The following is an 11,732-nucleotide window of genomic DNA, read 5'->3' on the forward strand; positions in this document are numbered from 1 at the left end:
TTGACAATCCTGATGACCGGAGAAAACATTTGCGGGGGATCTTTCTTGCAGTTTTAACAGGGTTACTTATGAACTCGGTACAAAAGAAGCGTTAGTTTGACGTCGACAACTATCATAAGGCACAATATTTCACTTTACCAAAAATTACACTCGCATTTTTCTATATCTAATATTTTATCACCGCCACGCGAGAAATAGCGCGTTTTTAATCTCGAGGCAAGAGCGTCCGAAGTATATACCGATTTTAAATCGCATTATTTCTCATCACAGACTATTAGTTGTACCCTTCGAGACAAAAAATCTCGAAATCTATTTTGAAAAAAATTATTATAAACCGAACTATCCGTTTGAGAAATGGACTCGTCGATTAAAAAAAAATTATTCTTGCGGGAGCTTCAATTTCGCGTAATTTGGATCGAGCACCATTGAGGGTTTCGCGATTTTGTTCACCGAAGAAACGACGTGTAGCATCAATTTCTTTTAAAAATACGAAATATTCTTATCTGAAAATAATTCGGTGTAAAAAAAACGAGCCTTTGAGTCTTATTTTTTAATGATTCTTTAGCTCAATATTAACGATCCCTCTCGGACATCGGATAAGTCTTGCCCATATCCTCTTCCGGGATCAGCGGTATATATCTCGTTCTAGGATCGTTCTTCCGCTCGTAAGCGTACGGGAACATCATCGTGGGGTTTATTGTTCTGGCACTTTTTACTGTTGTCTGATATCGCGGAATCTTCTGGATATGCGAGGCAACCGTCGTGGATCCCGGCACGTCGTTAGCGTCGATCGACGAGGACGGGCGGTCGGTCGTCGCTTCCAGATCAACCAGCGGTATGAATTTCCTTTCGTACGTGTTCGCGATGGTCGTGGCTTCCTCTTTGGTCTCGTCGAGGGTTCCATCCTCGGCGGATTTTCGCGAATTGTTGGCGATATCGATCTTAATCGCCGGGATCGCTGTCGTTCCTTCGCCCAAGCTCGCAGCTCGCGCGGTCGTCGAGATCACGTCGCTCTTGATTGTAATCGGCACCCAGTCGTCATCGGACTTGACCCCGACCTCCGCGTTCGTCGTACGCAAGGCCCAGTCGCGGCTGACGTCGACCGACCAGTCCAGCGACCGCGAGACATTCGAATCCCTTCGCGACGGAGCGTTCTTCAGGGGGGTTGCCGATTCACCGATCGGCTGCCAATCGCTCGTCCTCTTCGCCTCGAAACCGGTGGAACTAACGTTCGTCATTTTCTCCGGGTACACGGCCTCGACTATCGCCGGCGACACTTCCGCTCTCGGCACGGTACTCTTACCGCTCTCCAACTGCGCGCTCGAAGTGGACTCCTCAGAACGTCCGTCTCTGATACCGAACGATCTCTCGGACTTGCGCTGGCCGATGTGCACCCACGAGATCTGATCGCTTTTCTTCTGTCGACCGGTCGTCCGGCTGGTCTCGCCGGAGTTATCGGCGCTCCTCGAACGCATGATATCGCTCAAGAGAGGAAAATACCTAGGCTCATCGTGGCGTGCGCCGGTCACGAAGCTCGGCGTGTACTGCGAGATCAAGGGTAGCAGGGTCTGCCGGGCGTATCGTTCCGCCTGGGCCAGAATGCCGGCTAATCGCTCAGGTAGAAACTGCACGGTAAATGCTCTCGTGGAGGTCGACGACGTCTCCTGTATCTCGTCGCGTTGCTTGTCGTACTGCTGCTGCTGCTGCTGCTGCTGCTGCTGTGGCACCACCTCGTTCCGCATATTGTGCCTGATGGCGCGCGGACGCAGAATCGGTTCCGTGATCTCGGGTAACTTGAGCGATCGGCCGGCGTCCTTCTTGCTCGGGCGCAACACCGGTTCCCTGATCTCCGGCAGGTACTCCGTGGTCGTGGCGACGGAGGCCGCGGTGGTCTCGGCGACGCGCTCCGACGCGGTCGAGGCGCGATATATTAGGTTCGCGGTGCCCGAGAAGCTTCGTCCCTGATCCAGCTCGCTGTTCTCCAGCGAGTTCGAGTCACCGTCGCCGGATATGTCCAGAACGGTCCACGGGTTGGCGACGTTGCGCCGCGTCTCCGTGTTCTCCTCGAAGGTCGTCGCCGTCTCGACCTCCGCGACGCGCCGATTTTGCTCCTTCGTGAACGGACCGAGACCCCGCCTCTGCGACGTTCTCTCCGTCGGCGAGATCTCCGCGGAGTACCCGGGGTCCTTCGTCTCGTAGTTCTGCTCCTTCGTGAAGGGCCCTATGCCGCCCTGCCTGTCCTCGGTCGCCCCGCGTTCGAGCGGTACCGCGAGAGACGCGGTGGAGTTGTCGGCGTCCAAGGGTATGTTGCATTCGCCCGGGTAAAGGGGTAGGTAGACCGACCGGCCGGATTCTAGGATCAAGCCCTTCTTGCAAACCGATAGGACGTTGCCGAAACTGTCGATTATGGCCACCTTGTCGATAGTCCAGGACACTAAGCCGGACGATATCCAGCCGCTGTACGCCGTGTATTTAATCTGATAACATGGCATTATCGAAATAATTATGTCATTCGGTAACTGCTGCTTTCAGCATGTTCAGTTCTGTATTGTCGACTTTATTCGGGTTTAATGAGAACGCAAGATGTAACTTTTATTGTGGTAAAGTTTAAGAGGCAATTTCATTTACGGTACTTCTGTGAAAGGACCTTAGTAAAGAAACCGCGTCATCTTTCACTTGCGCGAAAATTCAACCCTCGTTGCCAAAAAGTGAACGTGTAATTATTCACCAATACTTACTTCGATCGCTTCGAGATGGTTGACCGCGGGATGCGGCACGACAATTTTCTGAAGAATGGCTCCTACCAAAAGCTCTTCGTCCTTGCGAGTCATCGCGAACGTGTCATTATAAGAACCTTTCCCTACAAGCGTGACCTGAAAGAACGGAAGTTCACATGAGACACATTCACTAAGATTTTGAAACTTTCAAAATTTATCTTCGATCTTTTAATAAACCACGACGAAGAAACGTCGCCTGAGGAAGTAGATTCGTGAGAGCTGTTCGCAACCAAAATAAAGCCGGAATCATTTCTAGTCTCTAATTTCTAATTTCTCAGATAGCAATGCATGTCTTATAGAAGACGTCACAAAGACATCTTTAAGACACCTTTTAGACGTATATGTCTAAAAGACAACTTTACGCCGCCTCAAAGATGTCTTTTAGACATGCATGCTATGTGAGAAATTAAGGTGAAGCAAAAGAGAAATTGAATTGCCGCCGCTATTGGCCGCTATTCGCCTCGTCCCGGGCGTTTACCTGGAGCTTGCCGTAGCTCTTGGCGGATCTCTCGCTTCGGCTGTTGTACACCTTGATCTGATACTGATGAGCGCAGAAGGGCTCCTCGTCTCTCGTCATCAAATAAAGCTGGCCCCTGGCGGGTGACTCGTTGCTGTAATAGCCCATGTCGCCGCAGGGTCGATCCGTACCGTCCGTACCGCATGGGAAACAGTCACCCTTCAGCAGGCCGTCGTAGCCGTGGACGCAGGAGAACGCCGGGAATCGGCATTTCGGGCTTACGGAATCGGTGAAGAACTTGTACGCCCGCCGATGGTTGCACAGCGACCTGCTCTCGACCGCGCTCGCTGTAATCGCATTGCGGAAATCTGTTACCTTGTATCAAGCCTCTCTCGATCACAATACGCTTGCGAAGCGAACTTACACCAGATGATGTCGGACACGGCACCGAGAAACAAGTTCGAGCACCCGTTTTGCATTTTGCCGCCGTTCGGGTAATAATCCACGTGACCCATGGGCTGCCAAGAACCGAGACCGCCCAGAATCAGCTGCTCGCCATTGCTGTGAATAACGTCGACGAAATTCGCGTCCGTCGCGTCCAGGCGGACCCTCGGATCCTGCGACTCGAAAAGCGGCCCCGCAGGATCTAAGCCTGTTTGTGCATGAAAACGAAGTTTACTCCCTGATTCCTGTCTGCGAGTTTCTCATATAATACGCGAGCTAATGACTATAGGAATATAGAAAACAGAGAAATAATATCGAGCTGGAAAGTTGTAAGAACTAGTCCGCGCGAGATTGCTATCGGATTTTCAAAAAAATTTCATTTCAGTTACCAGTCCTAGAGCTCGCCGGCATTACTTACGCGTTTGGATGCTAAATTACTAAGTAATGTGAGCACGCACACCTTAAAAACATCAACCGGTTACTTCTACAGCTGCGCGGGTTATTATGGATTACTTTTACTTTACACCTCGCGTAACCGACTGTTCATTTATTATAACACGCCCTCGCCACGGTGAACGTATGGAGTCCGGATCGAAGTTGCAAAAATTTTAACCTTGCGCGAAATCAGCAGTCTTGAAAAAGCACGGTAGAAGGGTCTCGTTTCCCAAGTTTGGGAAACATTCGTTTCTCTTTCTTGAAATCCGCGCAAAAATATTTAGCGGGGGTCACGTAGAAAGACACGCGACGGATAAAAAACACGATTCGCCTTGAAGCCGATAAATTGCTCGTAACGACGAATTAGGAACGACTTGCGAAAACGATTGTTTCTTAATTCCGCGAAACGGCGTTGAGAAAAGCGTATCGGCGGGAGGATATCTACCTCGATAATCCGAGGTTTGAGAAATACTCGTCCCATTTTGTCGAAACCTCGCGGGTAAAGAAGCCCGATTGTACCAGAACCCACATAGCGAAAAAAAAAGGACGCACGATCGACAATTCACCGTGCTGGTATTCGATTAAAAGGCATCGGCGCGTGTCGAGGTAAGAGGCATAGAATGCAGCGAGCATTTAAATGCGTCGAAATGGTTGCCGAGAGCGGGACCTTGTTACAGTTACTCTCTAATAATCGATTATACGGCCGAGCTCGTGCTCGATCAGCCGGATTGCGATCGTTGAGGTGTCTTGAGCATGAGAAATCCGCACGGAGACGCCGGTCACTTCGAGCCAATGCAAACATAGACGAATACAATGAGCCTGAGTTACAACGCCGTCGCAGAGACGGCACCTGTCGCGAATGCGCCAAGATAGATTGATAAATCACTGGCAAATGCGCGATTAAGAAGTATACGCAGAGAAAAAGGTTTCTTTGGAGTTAGTATTCCTATTTGTTTGATCGAGATTTGTTTCGTTGAAACAACATATACGAGTATACAAAACGTTGTTCGTTTGAATAAAAATTTAGTTGTTTCATTCAAACAAGCTCTATTATTTGATGGAAAAGACAATATTATTTCAAGTAATATCTTTCAATTAAAAACTTGTATTATATGGCCGATTATAAAGTTTGGTGCTGCCACTAGATGACCGCCGAACTTGTAAGTAAAATCACAGCGGCCAGACATATAAGCGACCGCATCAGCAGACGCAGTCTAATCATCTAATGGTCTATTCTTTATAGCTGAACATAGCGTACTAATTCAGGTTTTATCTTTCTTCTTCTAATGAAGGAAAAATTAGAATGTAGAGGGAAAAAGATGTATGTATGTACATTTTTTCACATAGTTTCTATCAAACGATAATGTTGCTTGAATAAAACAATAATGGCGGAATATTTGACTTACCGGTAATTCGGGACACATTTCCGAGCTCAGCACCGGCAAATCCAGCCACGTGGGCTCCTAAGCTGAATCCTATCATGTGCACTTTTTCCAGCGGCACGTTTAAGCTGCGGATTAACTTTGCCAGTTGTCGGCCAACTAAGCGTGTATTGGCCGCTGCCCTTACGTAATTAGGCACAGCGCTACCGGGTCCCCAATCCACGCAAACTAGAATGGCATGTAGTTATGTAGTTAACTTTCGATGAGGAGAACAATTGCATCTCTAAGAGTTCGCGATTATTTCATTATTATATATTTGTCATTAGAAAGAACAAATATCACGGGATTCATTAAATTATGGTTGCATCTCGTCGCGCAAAGAGCATAACTATACATATATGTAAATTATACAAGCGTCGCGATTGAAGTGTAGTAGAAGAATACAAATTTAATAATAAATAATCGCCGTATTCAATACACGGAATTAATAAAATAAAAAGGTATACAATGAAAATACTTGCACGACGATTCTGTGGAATAAATACAAAGGCTAGACTAATCGTTAGACGTTTCCGTAAATTCTTAAGCGGATTAAAAGATGTGTGCTAGGTCGTGTCTGTTCGACGCGAAATATTTCAATAATTACGTAAATTTCGTTATATAAATACCTATATTGCAATCGTGAATGCTCATTAACGCCGATCGCATATCGTAAACCCATAAGTGGTTGCAATCGCTTCCAAATCCATGTACGATCACTTTCGTCGGGAGATGGGGGTCTATGGCACGGTTGGCATTGTCGTTTATGTCGTCTGCGGGCACCTCCATGGGGATCGATCTTGCCTTCCTACTTCCGTATACGAGGAACCTATTGAATGAATGAATGAATGCCCGAGATTATGCAATTTTCTACGATAAAAATATTTTACATCGCCGCCGTGGTCTCACGCAAGCGTTTTCACGTAATGCCGAGTAATACCTTGTGCAAATCCTGTTACGAAAAGTAACAGAGTTTGCACAAGCCCCGCGAGTCTCTTGCGGCTATTATCGCGCGCAGTATTTTCTCGTCAATGGCTTTTTACCTGGTTCCGACGTCCTTCGGCGGCGACGGTAGCATCTCCAGGTAACTGAAGGGTCCGGTATCCTCGAAGCACCCGATGTCCTCATAGCAGACCTTGGACACCTCTCTTTTCCCTCTGTGATTAAGCTTTTTGTAAAGCGTCCATTGTCTCATCGATTCGACGACCGCGCGAAAAATTTCCACGTCGTTCCTTTCGTCCGAACTTTCGTCTAAGGACGGGAACACCTGTCCCGCAACAGGTTCTGCTGAAATATTATTGTTATATAATGACACGCTACGTAATACGTATAAGTGCATTTCACTTTGTGTTAACAAATTGAACTGAGAGACAGGGCTAACTGACGTTGTGCGGAAATTTTTATAATTAAGGAATCGTTTGCTATTGAGGGCTAATTAGTTTTAACAAATTAAGATTGTCGGCATTGTCGGTCGTATTTTGCGCGTTCAAAGTTCCCCGATTCAAGTAACTTTAGCCAATGATTAAAAGAACCAGTTTCAATACGTTTATGCGAATACCTGTAACGGCTTTCCCGGTCCACGGCTCGCGGCCGCTATCGTTATTAGCCTAACGCCTGAATAACAATTTCCTGGAACGCTATGGCAATATTTTACACTTGATAAAATCATAGGTATTCCCACGTTTTAAGCCTCCCATGGCTTATTATTGCCGGAGATTGATTACAATCTGTAGCACGTGCACTACCGCCAGGTCCTTTTCATATTTTCGACCGGATAATTGGTTCCTCAGAGCCACTTGTCGGGGTTCTTCACAGGACTGTGATCAGATAAGATGCTGCCGATCGGACGGTCAGATAAGAAAAGGAATTGAATGTAACCTGAGATCCTTTGATAAATCTTGAGCCGTTGTTTTAAAAACAGATGCCTCGGGGTAGTAAATGGTAGCTGTTGAGCTTTGACGAAAAAGCGTTTAAACGAAGGGGGAGCTTATTTATTTCTCTTCTTCGGGAAAGAAGATCGTAAAGTAGTTGAAAAAGGCAGTCGGGTAAATTAAAGCTATTCCTGGCGTAATAAAGTACCTGAGTAATACATCCCGCATAGTGTTACGTAGATTGCTGAAGGCAAACGCAATAACATCTTCTTTAAATCATTATAAACCTACTTCGAGCGGTTACAGCAGTGTTAAAAGCCTGTAACCATATGACGAACTTTGTACGTATATATTCATAATTTATAATATAGCGTGTAATTTGCATAAAAACGATCGGTAAAAGATTGGAACTGGCAGAACACGCTACCGCAATCGTGCGTGTCAGTAAATGTGGTATTAAAATCGCTGTGAACGTATTTAATTTAAATCGCGGTGGTTTTCATGTTTTGCCCTTTTACAAGTGCAACTTAATGCCGCTGAAAATGTAAACGCAGAAGACGTTGATCGCTCAACAGCGGGCATATATATGTTCGTAATTAAGGCTTTGTGAGAAAGCTGGAGATATTAAAAAAGGCATTAAATGCATTGATTTAATGACATAATTCGCTAAGGATACATTGGCCATTCGCTGTTACGAAATGATAAAACGATTGGATTCGATTTGATTAAACACGGCGCAACGAGAAGACCGCGTTTCGTAAAAACGGAAGCACCTAGAGATACGATTTTATCTCGGAATTGGAATACAAAAAAATTCCCACAATACTCTAGAGAAAGTAAACTGAATTAGAAAACGCGTATTTCAGATAATCTTCTATGTTTCGTTTCTGTAACACCGCTAGGTTTGGGAGAATGTTTGAGAAAATTGAAAGAAGCCTTAGTCACTTGTTAGAATACGTTAAAAAATATAGACCATAGATTTGCATATCGGTGTTAGCAAATTAAGACGCTCTATGTTTATTTATGAGCGAATCCTATTAGGTTTTTCAAGATGGCTCTGATAGCGCCGTATAATACGCACTTTCTACGCGAGGAGAATGCAAAAGAATACCTCACTAAACCACACAATTCCCGTCCTTCTTTTCTCGGTGAAGAATACTGTAATCATTTCGAATGACTCGGGAGGATTCTCGCGTCTACAATATCGCGCACGGATATGTACGCAATCTTACGATAATTTTACATTTAGCGACGGTCAGCGACGAAAATTATTGTTCGCGTCGTCCTAAATCGTTTCTTGTTCTATTCGGATTCCAGAAACGCGAAACTGCAACGCTCATCTCATTTGATGGAGATGTCTTTTTAATAGCGTCGCGGGCAACTCATGGTTTTTCCCAATATACTCGGCGATATAAAGTAGACAGGAAGTGGACTGCGTGTACAATCGATTGCCGCGAATCGACTGGAAAATGGTGACACTTTAACCCTCTTAGCAGACGGTGCTCGAATGATGTATTTGCAGTGACTACGCGTGAATTTCATGTCACGTCACGTACATACGAGGCGTCCCACTTCTGCCACATTATTTTTTAATGGCAGACCCCGGTGGCCAACTTGGAGGCGATTTTTCTTCAACAAAGATGTCGAGGCACGCATAGTTTTCCATTAGCGATCAGTGGTAACGGGTTTCAGTGGCGAACTCAGCCGTATTCTCCAGTTAATTGTTCGATGGGCAGCATTAGCCTCGGCAAAATTGTAATTCGAAACGTTCGGTTACGGAGGTGTTCCGGATGATGCTTTCCGGACAAACCGCAGACTCGGTCATTCCCTCTACTTCTTTGCCATCTTGGACAAGGTTAATGCCCGTGTCTTTGCGTCGGCCGAGCAGTCGGCGATTGGGTCGGCGAGCATGTCCTGACCTTACGACCCAGTTCTGACCGATGCTACCTCGAAACGGAGGGCGAAGGAAGCGACGAAGGCATCTGCGTATCGAAGAGGCTGGGAACCAGACGGCTGGTTACGAGCCGCCTAATGAAGTCATGGAAATGAGTTGGCAAGTTGATTTACATACATTCTCATGACTCGTGAAAATGAAGCGACACCGATCCGCCGACTGATACTCGTCTCGCGAGGAACGAGACGGAGAGGGACGGGAATCGACGGCCGTCGGACTGGTCTGCCGGATCGCGACGGGAGAAACCGACAAAAGGAAAATTGGAAAGGCCTCCGGGAGATCCCGGTCGGAGGAGTAGCAGCCGTCGCGCGATGGTCACTTAGGCGAGCGTGCCGCTCGGCTTTTTGCTCGCTAAAGCTGCTCCAGAAAATAAGCGGTAGAGCGAGTGAGGGAGAGCGGTGGAAAAGGGAAATCACACCAAAGAGCCGGAGAGAAGAGCTTAGAGACGTCTGCAACACAACGTTTCAACGATCCGCGCGAGATTTATTATGGTTTTCTGTTAAAATTCTATTTCTTCTCGCGAAAAGACAACTTAACGAGGAAAGCCAGCAAGAAAAAAAAAGAACCTCTGTGACAGAAGCAAGAAAGTTCGTATTCTTTTCTAGCGTAAAGGCCTGCGTCCACGATGCTGGAACTTGGTCCAAGTTCTAGTTTCGAGAAATGTGTAGCCAGTCAATCTGCAGCTTTTATGGAATAGCTGCAGGTTGATTGGCTACACATTTCTCGGGACTAGAACTTGGGCCAAGTTGCAGCATCGTGGAAACAGGCCTTAAACAGCGTACAGTTTCAACAGTACAGTGTTTGAGCCACAATTCGCGGGAACGAACGTTTTAGTTGCTTCTAGTTATTTTCCAGCCACACCGTTACGTTTCATCGAGTTCACTTTCGCGATCAGTGCTCCAAATAATTGTTTTACTTGAAGAGCGAAGCGAAAACTGGGCTCGATTATGAGCGTAAAGAAAATCCATCGGGAAAGACGGGACCTCTCGGATACCGTTAAACTTCCAGTCGCGATAAAGTCGTATGGATCGGCGATTTAATGGGAAGGATATCGTTAAGTTTATTCGATAGATACACACGGTGTTACGCGCGATACCGCTGGTAATTACCTCCTGGTACGATCCTATTCCTGAGGAACCGCTAATACGTGTCTTCCCGATCCTCTCCTTTCGTCATTTATAATAAATTATTTCCAATCCGCTTATTGAACCGAGCGCTAAGACCTGCAGAAATGTGGCGTGTACAAATCATTCAAATCATTAGCGCCAACGCTGATCGTTCTCCAAGCTGATCATTATATCACCATTGTGTTTCCCGAGCATTTCCCGACGGTTAATTAATCTCATTTCACTTGTCGCGCCGTTCAGCACAAATTGCTTATTTCTGTTGCCGTACAATGGCATTGTTACACTACCACGGTCGAAGTTTCGACACTCGAGCGCCGAGTGTAAGATCTTTTATCAGAGATACGGCCTCGTAGAAAGGTATCGTGCGTGCAAGACGTCCTAGATTCACCGCCTTTCCTTTTAATGGGACTGACCCGAGACTAAACTAATTACAAGAGAAGATTCCGTCCGCGAGGATGTTAGGAATCTTCTTTTTTTTCCGGAGTTACAGTTATCACGTTACGAAAGTGTAGCGAAAACCTTACATCGGTGGGACCTCGCTGTAACGGAAGCGTAATTCGCAGTAGCATCTGGAGAGCGACCGTTGCTTACAAATCGACAACTCGTGACACGCTGAAACACTCCTAATTGGGAGAAGCGGATTAGGTGAACGATGGCCGATTACGATCGTGGACGAGGAGGAGCAGGGTTAACGGTATGGTACGGCGGGGCCCGGCTATGGATCTTTGCAACGGGACCCGGCGAGTATTCGTCTCGTGCTTTTGCTGACGCGACTTTTATGGGCGCGACGATACCGAGAAAATTCAGCGTCTGCACGTCCACGTACGTTGCACTCGCAATTGCCGTAGCCGGCGGGAGTCCTCGTCGCAGTTTCCTCGCGTGAATCAGAAGTGGCGTATGAGCGTGTGTCATTAGGAGCACGGACACGCGAGCCATTGATCGTTTCGTCACACCGATCATCGTCCTTGGAAAGCGAAACGCGTCAGCTAGTCCGCCTCTCGAAATGCCGGTCGCATTTTCAGACCGTTGAATCCACGATGACACAATCCTACGAGAAGTCCGGAGAAGGACGAAGCCTAAAGCCCGTATCAAACTACGGATTGAGATTGAGATTAGATTGAAATTTCACCAGTCAGAGTAAAGTTTACTAATCTTAAGTTTAGCGACTTTTAGTCTAATTGGTCAAATTTCAATCTAATCTCAATCTCAATTTGCAGTCTTTACACGGACTTTAAGGCCGAATCAG

The 11,732-nt window shown here is 46.6% G+C and overlaps 1 protein-coding gene across 2 annotated transcripts in view; it reads right to left on the reverse strand.

Moving 5' to 3' along the window:
- Positions 1-87: 87 nt before the first annotated feature.
- LOC105567400 overlaps positions 88-11,732 on the reverse strand; it is a 23,179-nt gene continuing 11,534 nt past the window's right edge. The window contains exons 2-8 of one of the 2 annotated variants that reach the window (XM_012022257.1): positions 6,578-6,818; positions 6,164-6,363; positions 5,520-5,723; positions 3,659-3,886; positions 3,256-3,581; positions 2,739-2,873; positions 88-2,477 (exon numbers count right to left, since the gene is read on the reverse strand). In XM_012022257.1, the coding sequence (XP_011877647.1) occupies positions 573-2,477; positions 2,739-2,873; positions 3,256-3,581; positions 3,659-3,886; positions 5,520-5,723; positions 6,164-6,363; positions 6,578-6,818 (3,239 nt within the window). In that variant the 3' untranslated portion in view covers positions 88-572. Of the gene's footprint in view, positions 2,478-2,738; positions 2,874-3,255; positions 3,582-3,658; positions 3,887-5,519; positions 5,724-6,163; positions 6,364-6,577; positions 6,822-11,732 lie in introns of both variants that reach the window. The other variant, XM_012022256.1, reaches the window with a different exon arrangement.

Source organism: Vollenhovia emeryi, unplaced genomic scaffold, assembly GCF_000949405.1.
Source record: "Vollenhovia emeryi isolate VEMERY1.0 unplaced genomic scaffold, V.emery_V1.0 DF939138.1, whole genome shotgun sequence".
Lineage (NCBI taxonomy): Eukaryota > Metazoa > Arthropoda > Insecta > Hymenoptera > Formicidae > Vollenhovia > Vollenhovia emeryi.